At 44.6% G+C, this 24,987-nt stretch overlaps 1 protein-coding gene across 6 annotated transcripts in view; it reads right to left on the bottom strand.

The window, feature by feature from the left end:
* SH3PXD2A (SH3 and PX domains 2A) overlaps nucleotides 1–24,987 on the bottom strand; it is a 285,081-nt gene that overhangs the window by 35,997 nt on the left and 224,097 nt on the right. For 3 of the 6 annotated variants that reach the window (XM_064144446.1, XM_064144442.1, XM_064144443.1), the window contains 2 exons: nucleotides 5,564–5,677; nucleotides 642–725 (listed from right to left, as the gene is read on the bottom strand). In XM_064144446.1, the coding sequence (XP_064000516.1) occupies nucleotides 642–725; nucleotides 5,564–5,677 (198 nt within the window). The remainder of the gene's footprint in view (nucleotides 1–641; nucleotides 726–5,563; nucleotides 5,678–24,987) is intronic. The other 3 variants (XM_064144447.1, XM_064144444.1, XM_064144445.1) reach the window with 1 other exon arrangement.

The raw sequence follows: 24,987 nt of genomic DNA, 5'->3' as shown, positions 1-24,987 counted from the left end.
CACTTGTTTTGGAAGATTTTACCCTCAGACTTCATCCAAACAGCTTCAGAGCACAAGGTGTTCCCCTCACCCCTTCCATGCTCCCCGTCAGACTATAAAGCCAACCAACAAACCCCCAAATCCTACTAAAAGTGGCATTTTAAACACCTAGGACTGACATTAAAAGCTCCCAGAAGTTCTGAAGAAGGCTGTCTTTGGTACCAAGACTACAAAGAAGAGAGATGACTGAAACTGGACTGAGTCTCATCTTTCCACACCAAGTACTTATCCAGCATGTACATCTCTGACCATACCTTTTGGGCATTCTTCACATTTTGATAGCCCTGAAAGTTTCACTTGTCCTTGTTGAGATAGGAAAGAGAGTACAAATATGCCCTAAGAAAAACTACAATAAATGTTAGCTTCTCCAGGCAGCACAAGGAGTCAGACTTTGGTTATTAGCCTCCAGCTCTTGGTGTGCCTAATCCTGTCTCCAAGACACCCTCTAGCTGTCATACACAAAATCCACATCTGAACTACGGAGCTTCAGCCTCTCTTACCAGAGTGTCAAAGTTGCAGACCCTGGTGCACAACAGCTGAAGCTGCAGCTTTGCTTTTGATGCCCCCTTAGGAGCTAGTGCCATAGGAAGCTATTAATTCACCTCGACTCTGCTGCCTGTTGACTATCCCGCCCAGTGTCCATCGCCGGTCCAGGCGTCTCAGGTGAGCCTTGCGTCTCTTAGAAACTAGTTTGGAACATGGATGGAAACAAACAAAAAGAAAAAAAAATGATGGCAGGGTGAGGAGTAAAAATAAAACATGGTATTTACAAGCACTGACCTTGTTAGCAGGAATGAGTTAGGTGAGATGTAGATGTTTTGGTTTAGTTTATACAGTACAATAGAACAAGTTAGGTTCTTGAGCCTGAGCAGCATGAACCATCTGGAACTGTCACAAATTGCCAACATTGACCTTCCTTAAAAAACAAAACAAAAACCACAAAACGAAAGCATACACACACCACAAAAAAACTACACAACTAAAGACAACTTGTCCAAGGAGGTTGTGGTGGCAGGACAGATCAACATCACTATTGTTGCATCTCCTAGTTAGGCTTCACGGTCTTCAAAGAGTTCAAGTCTACTGCACATGACATCAAATCAAAGAGGGCTCTAATCTACTCTAAGCAAGCTGCCACACTATAAACAAAATCCAGGAAAAAAGAAACAAATAAATAACTTAATGAATCAAAAAAAAAAGAAGGCAGCTTCTCTTATGTGAGTTCACTTGTAGCAAGAGCATTCAGGAACAGAACCCAAGCTCAAAGTGCCTGATGCGTCTCCTTGCTTGCAAGATGTGACTCTCAATCACTGCCACAGCTAATTGTCATGATCCAAACTTTGAAAGTGCCAATTACAAACACAAGGGAAAAATCTAACTTCACAATTATTAAGCAGGCTCAAGAAGCTAACAGGCTCAGCTGAGAATTGGTTACACACTGAAACAATAATTTATGCTTAAAATATAAGCAAAAGGAAGACATCAGGGAAATGGCATCGTGAGAGCAGCTGTGCACAGAGGACACCACTTGTTTTACAGATCCCATTGGTAGATCTGTACTCAATTCCTTTTGCTGGAGAAGGTGTGAATGACACATGAAGCATTTGACTGTCTCAGAAAAACAAACATTTCCCTTTTTCCATTCAAGTGCTTCCATGTCAGTTTGGCAGCTACTGTGAGGGTGCTTGGTGCTGCCACAAAACAATGCAAAACATATTTCTTTAGCTATCATTAGGGGGCAAACAGAACTGTTTTGCTGGTGATGCAGGGAAGCTGTTCACAAACACTATCACCACAAATAATCAGTTCTGCTTATGAGCACTCACTTGGGGAACATACCTTATGAGAGCAAACACCATTGTTTTTTCACAACTGCCTTCTGTAGCTAATCAGGCATAGCAAAGTTGTCCGATTGGGGAATGATTAGCTGAACAAAATAATAGCTTCTTCCAACAGTAGCTTTTGTCTTCTCACCCTCTGTATCTGCCAGGGTCTTAGATAAGATTTCTGCACCCAACTCACTCTCCTCAGTTTCTCCTTAGCTTACTTCCCTTGTCACCCTAGTGCAGGTGTGGCAAGTGGTGTTGAACAGACTTGTGAACTAGACACATCTAGTTTCTGGTATTCTGTATTTCCCTTTGATCTTACCTGGGTCAAAGAGCCATGACAAATTTTCAGAGGAACTGGATTTCAAGTTTATAGATTGCTGTGGTTTTGGCTGACAGAAGTCAGTGATCCTCTTGGAAGCCCATGGTAGCAAGAAAAATGAGATGTCTTTACTTCTAAGGTAGTGTTTTTTCCTAGCATTTGGGTTAACCTGGTGGCTTCCTCCAAATCAACAGGACATTAGGCTGCCAGTTGCACACACACTACAGAAGAGGCAACTTGGGACACCTCCACTAGACAAACAGATCATAGCAGAGAGAGAAGATAAGTTCACAGTAAGGTTCCTTGCACTAGGATGTTTCTATACAAGAAGAGAGAAAATTAGTTTTTGAAGACTTGCAGGAAGAAGGGGTAGAAATCTGCTACAGGTGTCAATGCAGAACAGTCACCCACAGCTTTGTGATCTCTCCAGGAGTTGGAGGACTTAGCATCCAGAAGAAACTCATGAACACAGTGGGTCCCTCGCAAGACCCCACCTGGAGTATTGTGTACAGTTCTGGAACCCTCAACACATGAAGGACATCAAATTGTTGGAGCAAGTCCAGAGGAGGGCCACAAAGATGATCAGAGGGCTGGAGCACCTCTCCTATGCGGACAGGATATGAGAATTGGTGCTCTTCAATCTAGAGAAGAGAAGGCTTTGAGGAGACCTTGTAGTAGCCTTCCAGTATCTATAGGGGAGGAACTATTTAGAAGGTCTTGTAATGGCAGGACAAGGGGTAAGGGGTTTAAACTGGCAGAGAGGAGATTTAAACCAGATGTTAGGAAGAAGTTCTTTACAGTGAGGGTGGTGAAACATTGGAACAGGTTGCTCAGGAAGGCAGTGGGTGCTCCCTACCTGGAGGTGTTCAAGGCCAGGTTGGATGAGGCTTTGAGTGATTCTCTGATTCTATATATCCACTACACTGCATCTGCAACAGCCCTTTTATATCACAGTGATGGTTTTGTCTGTGTCAGGTGTTTTTTCAAAACCACTGAATTTACCATTTGATCTCAGAGTTGGACTTGGTTGGCCATACCACAGTCACCAGAAAAGTTATTATCTAAACATTTCCAGAGACCATTTAAAAAGATGTTTACTTTAACAGCTCCTGGGGCTGCAAATGTTTCTTTAGATTGCTTTCTGAATGTTTGCCAAGCCTTGTAGGACGGCTTTGGTCTAAACACAGGCCCAGGTAGCAGTCAACTGCCTACTCTCATCCTGACAAATGATGCTGTGCAGGCTCATATGCAGAGAGGAAACTTTGTCTTTCTCAGGGACCAGACTCCTTAAACAGAGACACATGGAAATATTACTGCTATATAGAGGCAGCATTGTAAATAAGTTGCATTAGACACCTCCTTATCTTTACAAGGACCTGCCACAGCACAGCAGACATCTACATCTGTCTGGCTTGTAGACTTCCAGAGCCCCTGCAAACAAAGAGGGCCAAAAGGCTGACACAAAGATGCCCACTGCAGCATTCCCACCCCTTCAGGCAGGGTATCGACTGCAGAGATGTGGGAAGTCAGTATCTCCAGGGGTCACTCAAAGTTGTAGGAACTCTAGAGACTAAGGTACCTAATCCACATAAACTGCCTTCCTCTGCAGTCATATTGGAGCCCATTTTTCCTATCTAATGAGAAAGAATTTGCAAGTTGTGTGTAAGCATGTTTTTTTACTTTCACTTTTCTTCAAGAGTGGATTCTGAGTTTTCTTTCTTATAGAACAACTATTAGGAGAAAAATAGCCCAAGTAAAGAATAACTGGTTGGTGGGGGGTGGAACGATAAACAAAAGAAGTCTCTGCTTTTGCAGTAGTAACACAAACCAAAGTTACTCGGATACAAGCAAAAGCTGGGGCACATCAAAGCAGCTGTGGAGGTAATGCAATTATATTTGTCCCTAAGATGGAGCTGAACAGAAAGAACAGGTTTCATTGTGTCTGGTTTTGGGGTAAGGCAGGGAGCACCACTGCTGAGCACAGACAGACAAGAAGAGCAGTGTAATGGATTCAGTGGGACTGAGGAAAAAGATGAGAAGTATTTGATGGATTTTCCATCACCCAGGAAAGACTGCTGTGTGGCAACAGCCCTGTGCAGATACACACCAGAGGGTGACATGAAAGGCAGACAAGACCTGAAAATGCAAGCAGTCTAAGCAATAAGTCTGTCAAACATGACCATATTTAAGACTCAGGAAAAGGGAGAAAGCTACAGCCCAACAGACAAGGCATTCTTCAACTCTTTTCTGAAAGAGCAGTACATTTTTGTTCTTTACTAACAGAGAAACATTACTAACTGCTTCTACGCTTGCTAAGATGTTGCATCATACCAGACTGGTTACCAGTCTACAGCCAGTCTGTCTCTAAACCCTAAGTGACCCAGGATATGGGTAGCTTTGAGCAGGGAAAAATGAGTTACAGAGCCAAAGATTTCAATAAGCCACAGATGTCGCCCTTGGGGCTCTGCACAAAGTTATGTTTTGCCTGTGTGCTATCTCAGTGGGCAGATGGTCACCCCAACACATCTCTAAGACTCCTGCCTGAGCTAAGGAAAGGTATGTTGAAACTCAGCTGACATTTTAGATAACTGTCATGTCAAGAGCACCTAGAAATTTAGCAAGAGATTCATTAGAATGAAGCAAAACATAATAAAAACGTCCTTTGTACACAGCTGCTACATGAGAAGTCCATTAAGATGTGGTTAGTCTTTCATAATGGAACAGAGGAAAATGTGAGGTTGTACTATTCAATTTCTGGAACCTGAATTAATCATCTTCAGCCAAAAAAACAGCACAGCTAAATACATGTACATGACAAATGGCATCTAAGCTTTAATAAAACGAGACCACACCAAATAAAAATACTTTTGTTTCACACAATCACAGACCACAGAAAACAGCAGTGAAACTAGTTTCAAGGATTAATTAAAGAAAAAAAATGTAATGAGGAGCAACCATTAAATCTCACTGCTCTTAATGGCTTGTGGCTCTAACAAGCAAATAAAATAAAAGCTCTCACTTGTAGAATTTCTGCAAATGAGACATGCGAGTTCTCTCCTTCCACAGACATGAGAGTACAAGACCTCTGCTAGATCATGCTGCTTGGACTTGTACATAAGCTGTCTGTATGATTTAAAGAGCATTAAAATCAGCACTCTTTCAGGTTTTGAACCTTTTGTCACACTGACAGAAGGTCACAAAGGAATTGCAGGCATAGCACTCCAATTTCTTCTGCAACAATTTACTGACACGAGAAAGGAGAAAAAGGTTACTGTACTGGACTAATAGCCACAAAGTTGTCAAAGATTTCCTGTGGGGGAGAAAAGCATAAAGCAAGTGAAAGAGTTTCCCTTTGATAACACAAAGCTTTCCATACCTTCCCCAAGTTTGGATGTATTGAGGTCAGAGTCATCTCTGGTTCCATTTTGTGATTCCAGGTACGTAGCAGGGACCCAGCCCTGCTCCTCTGCTGTGCTCACAAACCACCAGCCTACAAAAGGAAGTAAAGAAAGTTGTTGGTCAATGTTAAGAGGAACAAGAATGTCAAGGCACTATTGACAAGGTGGTACCATGTCAGTAGCTTCGTTGTAGGTTTGGGTTATGCCTCCCAAAAAGAGAGAGGGTTTAGTTCTTTTATACCGTTTCCATCACGTACTCTAAAAGAGTGAAACGAATGTGCAGGCAAGGCTCATGTTAAAAAGGCTGTAAGGGAGCAAACAACAGTTTGGGAAACCTGGAATGTGTCCATGACAACTCTCGATTTGAGTTCTTCCAATTTCTCAAAGCAAGTCTTGCAACATGTCCGTCTACTGCATCAAAACATGCACATCTCTGGGTATGCCAGTGTGAAATAGCACAAACCCTAACATGAGGTAACACAGGAATTGAAAGGTGGAGATAGGGCTGACTTCATTAAAAGGGCCTCGATTTGGGAACAGGATATAAAATACTAAGTGCTTCTAGAACATTTGTCACCAGAGCTGGTGTTTTAACAAACGTGACCTGAATTCAGTGCCCTGGGAAGCTGGAAAGTGCTGCACAGAACAGAAAGAAGAGAGAAAAGCTAACTGAAATAAGACTGCAGACCATAAGCACCAGTTACTTGCCTTCCTACTCAAACATCCACATTTTTAACACTGCCTACAAAAAGGTTAAATATTCACCAACAATATGAATATAACCTTTGAGTCACATCCATGGATGGATGATTAAAGAAATTATAGGTAAGCCATGTTGAAGTTAAATGCATCCCAGTCATAATTACCCTTGCCTCTTTTCTTGCTTGGCTATACTGATTCATTGAACCCTTCCCTGGTTTTGATGTAAACTCGCTCACCCGAGAGCTTGCTGATCCTAGTCTCCCAGTCTCCACCCAAAAATGCAAGTTGCTTTGTCAGGACTATTGTTCAACATCTGTCTTTCAGCCTCCTTAAAGGGAGCTGAGAAAACAGCTATTTCTCCACATGCACCTCAGAAGAGTTTACAGGCTTTAATGGCCATCATAAACCTGAACAGAAACCTGACAAAACTCACATGACTGTCAAGCCTGCCTGATGAGCAAAGGCAAGGAGAAGCTAATGTGGCTTCTCCCAGGCAACCACCAATAGAACAAGGGGACACAGTCTCAAGCTGTGCCAGAGGAGCTCTAGGCTGGATGTTAGGAGGAAGTTCTTCCCAGAGAGAGTGATTGGCATTGGAATGGGCTGCCCAGGGAGGTGGTGGAGGCACTGTCCCTGGAGGTCTTCAAGAAAAGACTCGATGGGGCACTTAGTGCCATGGTCTAGTTGACTGGCTAGGGCTGGGTGCTAGGTTGGACTGAATGATCTTGGAGGTCTCTTCCAACCTGGTTGATTCTATGATTCTAAAGACATGGGGCACAAAAAATAGTTAATTTGTGGTGGGGCAAAGTTTTGTGATGGTGATGCAGCCACCTCCTGGACTTGGCATGGGGAAGGAAAGCTTTGCAGGGCTCTGCTGCTATGTAACATGCAATTTTCTTTTAATAAAACAAATCAACAAAGAACATCCCCTCCCAACCCCCAGAAAATACCACACACGATACACCCCCCCTTCCTCTGCCAACCCAACCAACCCCCCAAAACCAATGCTGAACTGTTCATGCTAAAAGTCACTCAAGTTCTTTCCAAAGTCATAGAGGACTTAACCAGAGGATGTTAGTTTCAAACTTTCATATTCCTCCCCAAGGCCTGTGACTGGGAGACAATGTGCTCCAAGCAACAAACCCCTGACTTGTCACCACACAGCTGCTAGGTAGCTCTATTTATTTACTCTAAAAACTCAGACATAGCTTTCCATTTTCTGGCCCAGCAGAGGTTTGGAAACTTTGCTTCACAAAGCTCATGGTTGGAAAGTTTAAATTTAGTTATCCTCCTCTCAGCAGGAGGTGGATTCTCCTGCCATGGAGCCCACAGCAGCGAACACACAGGATCTGCCAGACCGTTTCAAAAACACATCTTCAGGGTTGTTCTTTGTTTTACTAGTAATGCATTGACAGAAGTAGCAAACACAGTTTAATGCACACTTCTAATTAGACACAAAATGTCAGAAGCTGGCTTTCGGCTGATACCAATTAGACTGGAATAGTTTATGTAAACTCTTCCTCAGAAACTAAACACCATTGCACAAAAGAGACTTGCCTACACTTAAAAATGTGTGCTTGGGGCAAATTCAAACCATGGTAAAGATGTCTTTGGAGGGCTGGATTACACAGCCTTGACGTCAACCCAGTGCTAGCCTATTTCGCAATACAGCTCCTCTGGTTTGGCTCACTGAGCTTCACCACGGCCTTGGAGCCGTGTTTAAGGTCTTGTGTTTGGAGTCATAGAGAAGCTGAGCCAACATCCATCTAAACAGGGCTCCCTGCTAAAAGGCAATCCCTAACCACCATGCCTGGACATAGATACATGCGTGTCCTCCATAGGACCGGGACACAGATACATGCGTGTACTCCACGGCACCAGGACACAGATACGCACCTCCTCCACGGCACCGGGATACAGATATACATGCCTCCTCCACGGCACCTGGGCACAGACACGCGCGCCTCCTCCACGGCACCTGGACACAGACACGCGCGCCTCCTCCACGGCACCTGGGCACAGACACGCGCGCCTCCTCCACGGCACCTGGGCACAGACAGGCGCGCCTCCTCCACGGCACCTGGGCACAGACACGCGCGCCTCCTCCACGGCACCTGGGCACAGACACGCGCGCCTCCTCCACGGCACCTGGGCACAGACACGCGCGCCTCCTCCACGGCACCTGGGCACAGACACGCGCGCCTCCTCCACGGCACCTCGGCACAGACAGGCGCGCCTCCTCCACGGCACCTGGGCACAGACACGCGCGCCTCCTCCACGGCACCTGGGCACAGACACGCGCGCCTCCTCCACGGCACCTGGGCACAGACAGGCGCGCCTCCTCCACGGCACCTGGACACAGACAGGCGCGCCTCCTCCACGGCACCTGGGCACAGACACGCGCGCCTCCTCCACGGCACCTGGGCACAGACACGCGCGCCTCCTCCACGGCACCTGGACACAGATACACACGCCTCCTCCACGGCACAGGGACACAGATATGCGTGCCTGCATGGCACCTGGACACAAACACGCGTGCCTCCTCCACGGCACCTGGACACAGACAAGCACGCCTCCTCCACGGCACCTGGACATAGATACACATGCCTCTTCCATGACACCTGGACATAGATACACACGCCTCCTCCATGGCACCTGGACACAGATACACACGCCTCCTCCATGGCACCTGGACACAGATACACGCGCCTCCTCCATGGCACCTGGACATAGATACATGCACCTCCTCCATGGCACCTGGACACAGATACACGCACCTCCTCCATGGCACCTGGACACAGATACACGCGCCTCCTCCATGGCACCTGGACATAGATACACGCACCTCCTCCATGGCACCTGGACACAGATACACGCACCTCCTCCACGGCACCTGGACATAGGTACATGTGCCTTCTCCATGGCACCTTGTCTCCCTACTGCCATTCCTTGCTCCTGAAAAGCCTCAGCGGGAAATCCTCATGACTCCACAGATTTTATTAACAGGCTTCCACATACTAGCTGGGGGTCAAGTCATATAAACCTACTCTTTTGGTTTAAAAGCATTGCCCTGGGTCCTGTCACAACAGGCAGTGCTGAAAAAAAACACAAAAACTATCCTCATCTTTCTTATAGGTCCCCTTTAAGTCCTGGACACCACAATAAGGTCTCTCCTCCAGGCCTTTCTTTCTCCAGCCTCAAACCCCCACCACTCTCAGCCTTTCCTCATGGGAGAGATGACCAACTCTCAGATCATTTTTGCAGTGCTACTGTGAACCTGCTCCAGCAGATTTGTGAACTCCTTGTGCTGAGTACTATAGATCTGGACACACTAGTCCAGGTGAGATGTCATCACAGCAGAGCAGAGCAGCCTGCTGGCCATGCTTCTTTTGATGTGACCCATGGTACCACTAGCACACATTGCCAGCTACTGAGAAATCAGCAGCATCTCTTCAGGTTCAGAGAAAATCAGCCCCTGCTCTGAAATTCCTTATCTCGCATGTCAAGCTTGCCGCTCAGAAGGACAAAATAAAAGGCTTTAATGCAGCCTATTGGAGTAGCATGTCCACAGGAAAAAGAAAAAAGTGTGTTTTAAACATCATGAACAACTGAGAAACCTGAGAAAATTCCAGCATCAGAGAAGTCAAAATGGGGTGCTCACAAGCAAGATGTGCAAGGTCTTTTGAATGACCAAGCAAACACTGCAGAGGCAGCTCAGACCTTATAAAGTAAAAATTTATGATGAATTACGATAGCACTTTCAAGCCGAGCCCTCCAGAAAAGGAATTACAGCACAGTGCAGGAACTGACAAGCTCCTATCAGCAAATGGCTGAAGTGCACACAAGTTCCACAATGCAGTCCATGCACAACAGCCATGGCCTGCAGAATTCAGCTGATCATGAAGCAGTTGCCCTGCATCACCCCCTCATGAGAAGCACTCATGAGGGCAGCTGCCATTTGGTCCTGCCATCTTTTCCCCACCACCAGGTTCATAAGGTGCAGATAAATTACTTGTCTTTGCCTTTTTCTTCTTTTTTTCCCAGCCACTCACAGCTCTAAGGGTCCAAACTATCTCTGCCATCTTTCTCAACCTAGAACATCACAGAAACATTATTAGAAAACTTGCTTATGAAGCAGAACAAAACACTGCATTTATTTTGCGCTCTCCCTCCATGGTGGAGTCGAGCTTGGCTTCACAATTCATTATTAAAACCATTCTGCAGCAACATCTGCAGGGAATTACGTAAAGTTATCTCTGTGCACTGCCAAGCCAGCCTGAGGTTCACTCTTGCACTCACCATCTGTAAAAATTAGGCAGTGCTTTACAGCTTGAGTTAACCCTTACAGATGCCCTCCTCTCTCAGGCTTCAAAACACAACTCTAAAGCTGACGTGGCATCGATGTCTAGACTGAGTCATCAACCTTCATCCCTAATGAGTTTGAACCTCACACAAAGCACACAATGCTGTAGCCACTGTACCCAGATCAACTTCAGCCTGAGCGTTTCTCCAATACTCTAAATCCTTCCTTAATAGCTAACTGAAGAATATGCATTCCTACCTTAAAAATTCAGTTTTCTCCCCACTTACATTGACCCTTTGGATGGCATCCACCAGCATCCCTAGCTGCAACAGCCCAGATGTCTCAACACTCACAGAGTCCATCTGGGCTTTGGTAACTCCAAGACATTTTTAGCATGGAGTTAAAATAGTTACTAAGAGATGAAAAGTTCAGCTCGCCACATACCTGCACACAGCAAGATGACTGCAAAAGTAGATTGGTCACACTGGGGAGTGAATAAACGACAAAGGTACTTTGATTCTAAAAATCATGTTCTTATTTTTAACTGTATTCCCAGTCCTCTCCTCAAGAGACTTGAGAAAAAGGAAAAAAAAAGGCAAGTGTTATCCACAACCCACGCCACAGGAAACTGCTGGAACACAGTTAAAGGACTTTCTTATGCAAGTTTTGCTTATGTTTATGTGAATCTTCACCTATCCATGCTTCAATGTTGTACCTTTCTCCACCCCAAAAGGAGAATTAGCTGTTCTTGTTGAAGTTTGCCCAATCAAAATGCTACAAATTGTCTTTAAAAAAAACCCAACACACTAAAATTGTAGGATCATGCTGAACATTGAGTGTCTAATTCCCCCTCCAGGCATTAATTTCTCTATAGACTTTGTCAATTTATGAACTTAACTAAAGTAAACAAGAAGGACAGCAATGCTATAAAAGGGAATGAGAATCTCTCCTGCACGAGTGGACCACACATTCTTCTAAACAAATACTTAAATAACACTCCACCTCTCAAGAGTCTTGGAAAAATCCCACTCAAGCAGCAGTCTGGTACATTTGTTCTCTCTCAAGTTCTTTTGTCTTGAGGTGGGGTTTTTTTTGTGGTTGGGTTTTTTCCCCCCTCCCATCTCTCTTTTTTAATCTGACAGATTCAATTGTCATGCAAAACAGTTCTAAATGCAATAAGGTCACTTCCAGACCTGGTACACAGAGCTTTTTGTGCCAACAGCCGATGACATTCCTTCAGAGACGTGACTGACTTCATTAAAATAGCCAAAGTAACAGCATTCTGCATGGATAAAGGTGCTTGCTTTTTCTGCCCCTATAGAGCCCTTCCCACCCAGTACATGTATATTTGATACACATAGGGAAGTCAGCTGTAATTGCCTCGGACAGACCTCCAAAGGATATGCAGAAGCAGAACAGAAGTAGCATTTTGCAAGAGGGATTTTCTGCAGTAAGCATATTCTCACACTTCCTAAATATTCTCACACTTCCTAAAAATTCACTACAGTGTCTGTATGCTGTTAAACACTATCACTGTACATGCTGGCTCTGCCCTCCCAAAAAGGTCCCTTCAGTCCCACACACTTGGCTGTCTCTGGGTTGAATGCACTGAACTGGTATGAAGGCTGGTGTCCAGCTTCCAAGCAGTTTGTCCTTACAGTTCACAAAAGACACATCTTTCTTTTAAATACAGAGATATACACAAGAGGTTTTCCTAGCATGAAGCTGACTTCAGTTTGGGGTAAAGAAGTATGTGCATGAGTCACTGCACAGTTGACTAAGGCTGTCATCTCAGGATGAATTATTAAAGTTGGTGTAACATTAAAGGCAGCTTTCATCTTGTTTTCCAGCCTGCATGCACTGCAGACTTTCCTGCAGCCACCACTCAACCACGAAGCAATGTTTGTCTTCTTTTAAAGAAGGAAGTGGAGCTCAAAGACATATTCAAGAAAAAAAATATGTGCTTGTGGCAGATATCCTACTTGAAAACAATTAATATCCACAGCACAGGTTCACCACCCTTTATGTACCATATCCAAAGCAAACTGGACTACACATTAGGACTCCAGCTGAACTACATGTCATGACTCTTCCCAGCCAGTACACACCCTACAGCTACACACTAGGAAGCATGCTTTGCATAGGCAACTCCATTTGCCACAGAAAACTTGTATGGCAAGGTGTTGCAAACCCAAGTGTCTGGGTCTGACTGCTCTCGTGTATCTGATAGGATATATATTAGAAGACATACATCTGACTGCTGTTCAACAGCAGTCACACAGCTACAGGCTACATTTTGCCCAGCAAGCTATTCTCAATATTCAAACCACTGTAACAGTTTTTGTACTTAATGAAGAGAAAACACAAAAAGAGAAGGAAGAGAGTTTTTGCACTCCTGTGCCTTGCCTGAGTATTCAATTCAGATTTAGAGGAGTCCTTACAAAAACATAGTAAGAACCCAACCTTCAAAGCATCACTTGGGAACTCTGATCACCCAAAGCACAAATGGAGTGCCCCTGGAGACACATGTCTTTCTCTCCTTAGAGACAGTCTGAAAGCTGAGTTGTGTTCTCCAGAGTACAGGCTGTAGCAATTCTTACTTCATTTGGTGACAGAAACAACACTTGAGATGAAGGCTTCCAGAGATGAAGTACCAGGTCATGCACTTGAGTCACAACAACCCCAGGCCATACTACATGCTTGTGGAAGAGTGGCTGGAAAGCTGTTTGACGGAAAAGGACCTCAGGGTGAACATGAGCCAGCTGAATATAAGCTAGCAGTTTACTCTTGTGTCCAAGAAGACCAACAGCATCCTGCTCTGTACAGTGTCATCAGCAGGAGTAGGGAAGTGATTACACCTCTGTACTTGGCCCTTATGAGGCTGCACCTTGAATACTGTGTTCAGTTTTGGGCCCCTCACAGGAAGGACTCTGAGGTCCTGGAGTGGGTCCAGAGAAGGGCAATGAAACTGTTGAAGAATCTGGAGAACAAGTCCTGTAAGAAACAGCTGAGGGAAGTCAGACTGTTTAGCCTGGAAGAGACTGAGGGGAGACCTTACTGCTCTTTACAACTACCTGAAAGGAGGAGGGTGTTGGTCTTTTCTCTCTAGCATCAAGTGATTGAGAGGAAATGGCCACAAGTTGTGGCAGGAGAGGTTTAGACCAGATATTAGGAAAAATTTCTTCACTGGAAAAGTGGTCAGGTATTGGAACAGGCTAACCATGAAGACATCGGAGTCACCATCCCTGGAGTGTTTAAAAAACAGGTAGACATGGCTTTTTGGGACACAGCTTAATGGCCATGGTGGTGTTAGGTAGACTGTTGTATTCAATATCTTAGAGGTCTTTTCCAACCAAAACAATTCTATGATTCTATGTTTCTAGAGGAGCAAAAGTTGGGGACTTCTGGAAGGCTAAACTCTCTCGATATTTTTTGGCCATTAACAAAACAGCACTTCACTTTACATACCTAAAGGTTGGAATGAAATGCCAAAAGATGAGACCACAGTTTGCTGTTCTTCACCAATACCTGACAGTAACTGCAAATGACTACAGATCAGCAGCAGCACAGAGAACTGCATTCCATGAGCTGCTTTGCATGTTACTGAGTTCAAGGAATATGGAAACTTGGGTGCTGCAACACGTGAGAGAGAGAACAGAGATTTTTCCTACAATCATTGGCTATTATGGTAAGTAGTTGTTTCAAGCCTATGTGGTTGTAGATTTGCTATCCTAATCCCTTCAATCTGTTGCCTTCTTTCACTTCTACTACTAATCTTGTAGCGTTGGTAGGTGGAGACTTCTCAGCTGTCCCGTTAGCATACCCCCTTGGTGCTGGACTCCAGTTCCTCTGATTGCAATTGTGGCTGGCACAGAGGGCTCACTACACGTGAACAAATATCCTAGTTATTGCTGCCACACAGGACTTACCTGGACGAAAAGCAGCTGACTAGGTGTGTACATAAGCACTAGCCAAAGAATCCTAAAGCACGTCTCAGATTCTGGCTTAAACATCTGGTTTGCTTGGATAGGTTTCACATCACATTATATGCATAAACACACATGTGTATACATGGAAATTCACACCCTGACCTCTGCATTCAAATACATATTACTCTTGTCTTCTGCTGGGATTGGAATCATGTGTCCTCATACTTCTGGAGAAAAATAAATGTTCAGAACATGAGAAATGTTCATGGGAAAAAGAGAAAACTGGATAATATACAACTCAGCTCTAATACTTCATGGGTTACGTCACTGGTAGAGACAATGGATATTCAGAGTCTTAGGCAACTAGAAAATAAAACATTACTGTATTTGTTCAAATCCTATAAGCTAGTAGGTGACCAGCTTTCCAGAGGTGCATATTTGGGAAAACACTAATATATTTATCTCTCAAAACAGTTGTGACTTCTTTTGTATGTGTGCAGAGGTATGCAAAGCACACAGTTTATCTTTGGGTTCTGATAACATAAACTGATATATAAACCCCAAGTGTATTTGCAGCTATTTGCTGTGGTTTAAACTGTTACCCCAGGGCTTCTCCTCCCTATTTAAAAAAGCTGAACAGAAAAAAAACCCAACAACAAACCCCAAACCCCTCAGATTCGTGTATTGACACAGCTGGAATGAAGGAAATCTGCCAAAGCTGTTTTCAGGAACTGGCAGGCACATCCACAAAGCCATCATGTAATCCAGCAGAAATGACACCAGTTGCATCCCTAAAGCAAGGAAGTAAATGCACTACCTATTAACATTAACAGCTATAGAAGAGTCTTGGCTATTACCTGTGGGGACCTGAGCAACCTGATCCTGTTGGAAGTGCCCCTACTCACTGCAAGGGGGGTTGGACAAGATGATCTTCAAGGGTCTCTTCCAGCCCACTACATTCTATGATATCTCAGATCAATTCCCATTATGTTCTAGGTCACTCCAGCTTCTCCTGAACTGTCCTAAACTCGGCTACTCAAGACAGAAGCAGAGGAAAGCATCACTTGCTAAGCTAATTCCAAAACTCACAGAGCCAACACATCCAAGGTACTGCCCAGCATCCCTAGTGAAATTAGGGGATCAACAAGGCATTGAAGTCAGCTGGTTCTAAAGGTCAATCAGCACCCAAGAAGTTGTTTAAAAAAAAAAAAAAGGTTTGCCAAGGCTCAAAATCCTAATACCTTCTAAAAATCATGTTAAGGTTATCTTCCCCATCTTGTTTCACCTGAAAACAAGAACATGTAGAGGTGAAAGTGTTTGTACAATGTGAGCTGCATTCCAATAGCCCAATGAGTTTGCAGTTCAGAGTCTTTGTTCAATATAGGAACAGAACAGCCACTTAAGTGAGGGAGAGCTTTACTGGGAGCAAATCTCATCAGTCACGACAAGGAACAAAGCTATTTTTCAGGTGGTAGTACAGTACTGTGCAAGCAGCCCAGACACAGCTGCTACCCTGTGAATGTTGAGTACTACACAGTAACCAGAGTAAAACAAGGCCCACCAATGGACCAGTGGCTTTCGAGAGGTTACTGACTTGCACTACTGCACTGACCAACATGGTCCTGCCATCCAACCCACAGTACCAACTCAGTTGTTACAGAAAATATCTGTCTTCTGCTAGCTGATTTTCCTTTTTCCTTCTGATCTTGCTTGGAAACAGGATTTCCTGTCTGAACTCATGTTCTGGTCACACCACATTCCAATTTTCACCTTTCCTTGCAATTTCTTTTCCTTATGGGAAGTGACAGATTTACATGCACCCTTCAAAGATGAGATCTTGTTGATTTTAGTAATTACAAGGCAAGGCAACATTGCTAAAGGGCACACAGACAGTGTAAAAAGTTGTGCACTAAGTTTCTACAAGCAACAAGTGGTACTGGGCAGCGCCTTCCTTTCTGCTCTCCCTTCCTCTTGAATTTTAACTTGGTAGGTCCCAGAAGTTGACAGGTGAGGACAGCAATTGCTGCTAATGCCTTCTAGTACAGCTTCCCTGATCATGTCAGTTCCTGGGGCACTTTCCTTCCTCCATGTTTGATTAGAGCCCCCAGAGGAGTTCTGTTTCTCCTCTATTGTTTCTACCACTAAGATGATGTAACTCTGGTAGGAAAGTTAAGTTCTAAATCTATTTCCCACCACCCTTAAAGCCTGTTCCTCCTCTTCAGCAACCCATCTTTTAGAGGTTGAAAACTACAGAGCCGAGGTTTTAATGGACCTGCCTAAATGATACTTGTAGGCAGCACGTTTACATAAATCAGTAATTCACAAGAGCTTCCAACCACAAGAGGGTTTGGCCAGGACATGAACAAGGTAGGACTCCAGCAGAGAGTGCAAAATTGTGACAGAATACACAGAAATCAGGAGGGCAAACCCAGTCCATAGCAGCAGACAAGTAACCTACTGCCTTCAGAAGGGCTATGCCAGCACAGCCAGTTCTTGCAGTGTATTCTCCAGAGCCACTTTTCCCAGTAAAGGCATGCAAACAGGTGGCTTTCCACTCCATGGGGCATAGGGACCTCAGCCCTAGGAGCCAACAGAGACTCACTATTAGTCATTACCAGTTGTGGGGTTGTGTTTTCTGTGGTCAGCCAACAGGGTGCAACAGTCAAACTCAAAAGTAATTTCCTTTACATTCACAGGATTTAATCTTAAAGCAAACACACTTTGTGTCCAAGCTTTCTTTAGGAAAACATGAATAAGCTTTCAAACAGGCCTCATAGTAATCTGGTCCAAAGATTACAAATTACTTCCTAGCAGTTTAAGAAAAAAATTACAGACCCCCAGTCCCAGCTGATAGGAAATGGCCTTCACAGGCAGCAGAGAATAGCCAATACTTATTTCCTGCACAGATTGACAAAAGTTGCTTTCATTTTAATTTCTCATTCTGAAGTCTGCAGAGAGCACAGTGTCATTTGCTTACTGAGAAACCCTCAAAAATCACAAGGAATCAGGAAAGACAGGCATTTTAGGAACAATCTTATCAGAGTACCAAGAGGCACTCCAGGTGCAAAAGTCTGGTACACAGGAATCCCATATTTCAGTCAAAAATGCACCTGCCACCTCTGAAGCTGACTTTGGTTATCTCAGATGAGACAGGACACAACAGAAAAACACTGGACAAGAGCCTGAAGCAAGGAACAAAGGATATATACTATATCTGGCAGAAATCAGAGCAACCCAGCAGTGATACCAGCTTCGCCTGAAGCACAGCTGACTCACCGGATTAAAAGAGTTGCCTTTTACAAACTGCTCTTAATGGGATCCTTCTGAACCACAATCCTGCTAAAGAAGAGGAGACACCTTGGTTTCCTGGTGCTCAGCAAAGCTTACAGAGCAGCACTGCTCTGCAGGGCTCAGATAACCATCTCACAAATTGCCATTTCCACATCCTGGCTGCTCCTTGAAGCTCTGCCGGCCAAATACATCTTCTGTCCAGCTCTATTTATTAGCTAGATCTGGCAAGATCGTAGCCCAGATGGTATGTTATCACAAATACTGATGTAAGCCAAACCGAAGGCTCTGCTCTCCTTTCAATGCTTTTCTCCTGAGCTCCATTCAAGCCGTGTTTCTACAGTGACCCCGGGAGCTGAGCCTCAAAGAGATGCCTGCACAAGGCTGCAGGAAATGACAGTTTCGGAAATGAGTACCAGAGTGATGAATAGCAGGCTACAAGAGCAGCCAGTGCCTTAGTGAGCTGCCAATTAATGAACTACATTGTACTGAACAAGGAGATACTTGGGCAAGTAGCTTTACTGACACTCCCCAGAAGAGATTACAAACCTAATTTGGTATTTTCTGAAGGCTTTTTTTTTCCCCAGGCTTCTTTAAAATTTAGAAGCTTCCAGACTTGTTACTCTCTGATTTGTTCAACGGGAAGGTGAGCCTGTCTCATTTTGAGCAGATTATGGAAAATGGAAAGAAAAAAAGAGAGGGAAAATATTTGCCTTTTGCCTTTATCCACTGTGAAGACTCAGACAATGAGAACACCATGTACAGGTGGAAAGAGAAAGGCACATTCACCTTCAGGAAGGTGAAACTGAGCTCATCCACAAAGACTTTTTAAAAAGCAAGCAAATCTTACTGGGGTATCTGGCTCCATCAGTTGTAACAAAGAGATGCATCAGCAGCAGAAGTAGAGAAGGTCAATATTGGAAAGTTACTATGGCAAAAACCTCTGGAAAGAATGCCTATTCCTTCCCCCACCCCAAGCAAAAAAGTACTTCTCTTACATTGCAGAACATACTCCACAGGCAGCCAGGTAATTAAGCACCTGCTTCTGCTTATTCTGGCTTAGCCTCTGGATAAGAAGGCTACACACTTGGCTCAAGCACCTTTGCAGCCTCTTTGCAACACGGTAGTAAGCATATGATTTCCCTGCCACTTGCTTGATTCTCTCACCTGGGACACTGACTTTAAAGACTGATATTTAGTCTTTGGTGCTCCTTACGGACAGGAAATGCAGCCTAGACTCAGAGCAGAGAACTGCTCTGTCTCAAGAGACTAGGAAAAACTCACTGAGTAAGTCTTGCACTACAGGAACACCAAGGTTCCTATTAACAACTTCTTCATACAGAGAAAAGCTGTATGAGGCCAGAAGCCTCAGGAAGGCACTCTTAAGTGTGCAAGAAGTCCAAGCCTCAGTATTTAAACGTTTTCATTTTCTGACTCTCCTTTCTGCCTCTTCAAGCTTAATCAAATAAAGCCAGAGCAGACACAGCACATATTTTCTGGCAATAATCTGTGAGGCTTGATTTTCTGACGGCAAATAAAGGCCAGCAAGGCAAATTAATGACGTGAGATACAGGAGAGCTGTCAATCTCCATACATTTCATGGATCTGAGAAAAGATTAATATATCATTGTGAGGCTTATTCCTTTCCATTAGGAATAAATCAACCATGAAACAAGGGCAAGAATAATGCTGTCCCTTGGGCAAAGCCCCTGAGATTTGTGGGCCCTCCATTACAAACACACAGATGTCATACAATACAGCACCATGTAAAATAAATAAGCACCGCAGTAAGGGATTACGTAAACCTGTTAGACAGATGATATAGAGGCACAGTGTTTATCTTTTCAACAGGGAGTCACTTCAGCTTACCCTGTGAGAGCATGCAAGGCTAAACCCTTCCCTCTCTCCTATACAAAACTATCAAAAGAGGACATGCTGGATCGACTGTAACCACCCTAGCCCAGACTCCACTGCAAGTACCATACTTTGCTAAGAAAGAAGATCTATGCACAGGCAACTGCTAGTCCGCAGTCACAGTGGCATCAGAAAACCCTCAGCACTGCTTTCAAGCACTTTGCAGGATCTCACTCTTGGCATGCTAATGGCCTTTTCTTTTTCTTTTTTTTTTTTACTTCTCCTCTTTCCTTCACCCAAAATGCATAAATTTCCCCTTCTTATTTTGGGAAAGGTCTGTGATGGAGCACTGGACCTGCACGTTCACTGCAAGCTGGAAAAGTAAATGGCTCTGCTGCTAGGGAGCTGACCTAACTTTGAGAAGGTCTCTGTAAGAGAACTGAGAACCAGACCAATTCTTTTCGTGGGAGGAGTTTTTCCTTCCCAATTTCCAAGTCTTAGTTACTTCCCTTACCCTCCCCCACCACCCAAATGTGAACAGTGTTTCCTTTGTCTGTCCCTCATGTAGACTTGCATTCTCTGGAGACAACGCCTAAATGTCTAGCACAACAGGACCCTGATCAATGGGGCCTTAGGCACTGCCATAAAAGCCAAATAGAGATCACAGAAGCATGAGTCTTGCGATGTAAAACAGCCTGTATAGTAAATAAGCCTTTGGGTAGTTCTGCTAGCTGACACACTAATTACAGTGTTTGAATGCCATGGTTTAACAAAAGCTTATATGGCCTGAAACTTTATTCCAAAACATCCTCTTTGGCGACTATGTGTGCACATGTGAAGTATACACAGCAGAGCACAACTGTGGCCAGAACAACTGGCCCCCTAGTACATTTTAGGATAACTAATGAATTGAATTTTCCTCACCATGCTTCCTTCCCTGGGGCTGTGGGTAAGGATTACGCAGTGGAAAGAACCTATCCTGGGTAGGAAGAAAAAGTACATATTCCTGTGCCTGCCAGATCCCTGCCGGCAAGGAGATTTCCCATCGCATTTCAGAGAGATCTGCCCCCACCTTCGTCTGCATGGTCTTTTCAAGACACGCACCAAATTCTCAGCACCACACAAAGCAGCCTGCAGAAGACAACCAAAATCAAACATTAGTTCCAAAGACCCTTCAGACACCCCCAACACTAATTGCGAGGGAGCTGCCTGCAAGGCACACAGCAGTCCCTCAGTGAATTTCTTGGTCAGTCTTCTGGATAGTAACTGCAGATTCTGGATATTGACATGACACTTCAAAACTACCCCCTGATGTTCTTCAGTCCCATGATAAGACGCAGTGCAACTCTTTTGTGCTTGCAAGATGTTTTCCTGGAGATCACCATTTCTTCATCTGACCTCTTTGTCACCATTTGCTAACGATCACCATTTCTTCATCTGACCTCTTTGTCACCATTTGCTAGTACAAGTCAGTATCACAGTATCATTAGGGTTGGAAGAGACCTCACAGATCATCAAGTCCAACCCTTTACCACAGAGCTCAAGGCTAGACCATGGCACCAAGTGCCACGTCCAATCCTGCCTTGAACAGCCCCAGGGACAGCGACTCCACCACCTCCCCAGGCAGCCCATTCCAGTGTCCAATGACTCTCTCAGTGAAGAAGTTTCTCCTCACCTTGAGCCTAAATCTCCCCTGGCATAGCTTGAGGCTGTGTCCTCTCGTTCTAGTGCTGGCCACCTGAGAGAAGACAGCAACCTCCTCCTGGCCACAACCTCCCCTCAGGTAGTTGTAGACAGCAATAAGGTCACCCCTGAGCCTCCTCTTCTCCAGGCCTTGCACCACCACACACGGTATCACTTGAGACCACAATCCAAGCTTTTTGATGTGCTTATTCTGGGAACAGTCACAGGCAGTGTACTTGCAGTAGTACATGTTACTTATTCATGTTAAGTTCAGCACTGTTAGCTTGTTAATTTTCTTTCTACCAAATGTCTTTCCAATTTACCCTGACAATGAAAAAGTCTGTCAAGGGACCAAACAATAATAGGAACTAGCTTAATAAAACTTGAAAGTCAGGTTTACATGGTGCTAAAAGTGAGGGCTTAGCTCTCTGCCTGAGAAAAGGTTAGCTCTACTGGGTATTCTGCCAGCATGTACTATCTCAACATTAAGGTATGCTCCTACTTACCAGTCCACACTTGTAGCTGAAGGAAAACGAAGATTCAAAGGAGATTCAACATCTGGTCTGCACTCTTGCATCCCACAAGCCATCAATGCCCCATTACCTGGCTCATCCATGCTATACCTAATAGCTTTTACCAGACCACTCATCTGGAGGATCATGATTTTTGTCACAGCTTAAGTTACAATATGAAAGCTATTCCAGAAAGCAGCACCAGCAACTAATATCCGAGAAGTTTTTGACCAGACACCTAACCTACTTTCCAAGGTACTTGAAGATTTCGATGAAAAGGTAGAAAGACTCAACTTTGCAATGCTTGTTTAGTTGGATTTTGATGTATTTAACTTGTTTTTTTCCCCCCTTGCTAGTTCAGCTTCTGCAGTTACCTAGGCAACACCTTCCAGAGTCTCAAAAAAACTCAAGGATGGTCTAGACAAAACCTCAGATATTTCTGTCAGCCATATCAGCAAGTGAGGTCAGAATGACCAAGACAAAGCCCTGAGCACTGCAACAGTTTCAGAGTATGGTTTGACTTCTTGGCTGGTCTTCCAGCTTAAGCAAAATGCAAATCTGTATTTTCATATTCTTCTGAAGCCTGAGAATATCTAACTTTGTAAGAGGACATGACCTGCTTCCACTTAGATCCAATGCAACAAGATCAGATGCAATGTGACAGAGGGAGGTGATGTCAAAAGCAGCTTCCCACTACAAGGAGGAATTAAGCAGTTTTGCTCATGTTTGTTTCCTGATCTCTAAGGAGAAGATAGTTCTCGTTACAGTAACTTCAGAGCTCAGAATGACATTTGATGTATTTGCTGATATGACTTACAGATGTCAGCATGAGCTGCCTGTCCTGCTGCTCCTTCTTTCAGGAGCCACATCCCTTATCCTCCTGGTATTCCTTTGACATGGAAAATAGGATGAGCAAAACCACTAACCAGCTGACTTTGTTTTCTTACCACTCTTTTCTCTCCACCAGCAGGACAATCTCCCACAACAAGGGAGTCAGAGGAAGCAGAGTCTACCTTTGAGCAGAGGCTTTCTCAATTTCTGGCCTATCTTCTGTCCAGAGGTATCTCTGATGCTCACCAGCACTGCTTCCCCACCACCACAAAGGAGTGGAGTTACTCATCTTCCATGCCATTTCCATTTCTATTTTTACAGTTGTGAAAAAGTTCACTTATTTATAAACCCAGAAAACTTCTTTTGACCTGGACTATCAGAGTAGGCTGCAGTCTCCTGTTACCTAAAAGTAATTAGCAGAAAAATGGCAAAATGCCCCCAAAACTGCATGTTCTAGTCAAATGTAGGCTTAAGCACTTTGCTCAGCTGAGGAGCAGAGCCAAGGAGTGAGTAAGATTTTTAAGAGACAAACCTCTCCATCTGAGAGAAGCCACTTGTTCCTTTGCTGGAGATGATGCCTGTACTGCAGTGCCATTAGGCCTTTAACTCATCACAACTTTGTGCTGTCAATTCCAGCCTTCTTCGCTTTTCCTTCCAACTGTATCACAAGCCTTTGGATAAGTCTATGCTTATTTATTCACAGCTCAATTTTCAAATCCTGAGCCAGACACAGCAAGCAGCTTCTCCAGATGAGGTCCTAGAAAATAGCTAGAAAAGTTTGAACACAGCAAAGTACGAAAATCACACTTGCTTCCTTTCCCAACTAAGGCAGCCACATAGGTATCACACAGCAAGTAAGAAAAGTCAGATGAAGCCTTCATGACTGGGGAAAAAGCCACCAACCCTACTACCAGCCCAAATATATAAAGAAGCTTACAACATAGGCTACCTACCCCAAGCATTGGGCTAAGTTCATCTTCAGGTTGGCACTTAAGGAAATTTCTCACACGCTGCTCCAAGCCACCGTTCCTTTAATGAAGTACTTGTAATCCTAACCAGTTTCCAAGTTAGCAAGCAGCAACACAAGTAAAGAAGACACTCCTGCCTTCAAGCACTGCCAGTATATCTCAGGGTTCAGGTCTCATAGAATCATAGAATCAACCAGGTTGGAAGAGACCTCCAAGATCATCCAGTCCAACCTAGCACCCAGCCCTATCCAATCAACTAGACCATGGCACTAAGTGCCCCATCCAGGCTTTTCTTGAAGACCCCCAGGGATGGTGCCTCCACCACCTCCCTGGGCAGCCCATTCCAATGGGAAATCACTCTCTCTGGGAAGAACTTCTTCCTAACATCCAGCCTATACCTACCCTGGCACAACTTGAGACCGTGTCCCCTTGTTCTATTGCTGGTTTCCTGGGAGAAGAGGCCACCCCCCACCTGGCTACAATGTCCCTTCAGGTAGTTGTAGACAGTAATAAGATCACCCCTGAGCCTCCTCTTCTCCAGGCTAAACAGGCCCAGCTCCCTCAGCCTCTCCTCATAGGGTTTGTGCTCCAGGCCCCTCACCAGCTTTGTTGCCCTTCTCTGGACATGTTCCAGCACCTCAACATCTTTCTTGAATTGAGGGGCCCAGAACTGGACACAGTACTCAAGGTGTGGCCTGACCACTGCTGAGTACAGGGGAAGAATAACCTCCCTTGTCCTACTGGCCACACTGTTCCTGATGCAGGCCAGGATGCCATTGGCTCTCTTGGCCACCTGGGCACACTGCTGGCTCATCTTCAGCTTACTATCTATCAGTACCCCCAGGTCCCTTTCCTCCTGGCTGCTCTCCAGCCACTCAGTCCCCAGCCTGTAGCGCTGCTTGGGGTTGTTGTGGCCAAAGTGCAGAACCCTGCACTTGGCCTTGTTAAATCTCATCCCATGGCCAGTTAAATGCTGCACTGGGTCTTTAGCTTCTGAGAAGCAATGCTAAGGCAGCCTACTTCAGCAGTTCTGTTTTTTATAACAGAAAGAACTACATAGAAGAATGAGCAAAGAGGGACCCCAAATCATGGTTCCTGTGCCTGTAGACATGCCATTTTAAACAAGGACAACAGAAAGCCTTACTCCCAGTTCGCAAGCAAGATGCCTATCTTTAACCAGAGTCAGAAGTCTAAGGAGCAAGACATTTCATTCAGAAATAGTGACAGACTTCTTACAACAGAGATGAGGGATTAATTAAAAACCAATTAAAATCCATTAAAGCACACCATAAAGAAAAACAGCTGACACACCCCCTGCCCGCCCAGGCAAGC

This window comes from Pogoniulus pusillus, chromosome 6 (assembly GCF_015220805.1).
Source record: "Pogoniulus pusillus isolate bPogPus1 chromosome 6, bPogPus1.pri, whole genome shotgun sequence".
NCBI classification, from domain to species: Eukaryota; Metazoa; Chordata; class Aves; order Piciformes; family Lybiidae; genus Pogoniulus; species Pogoniulus pusillus.
This window is presented reverse-complemented; position numbering and strand designations above follow the sequence as displayed.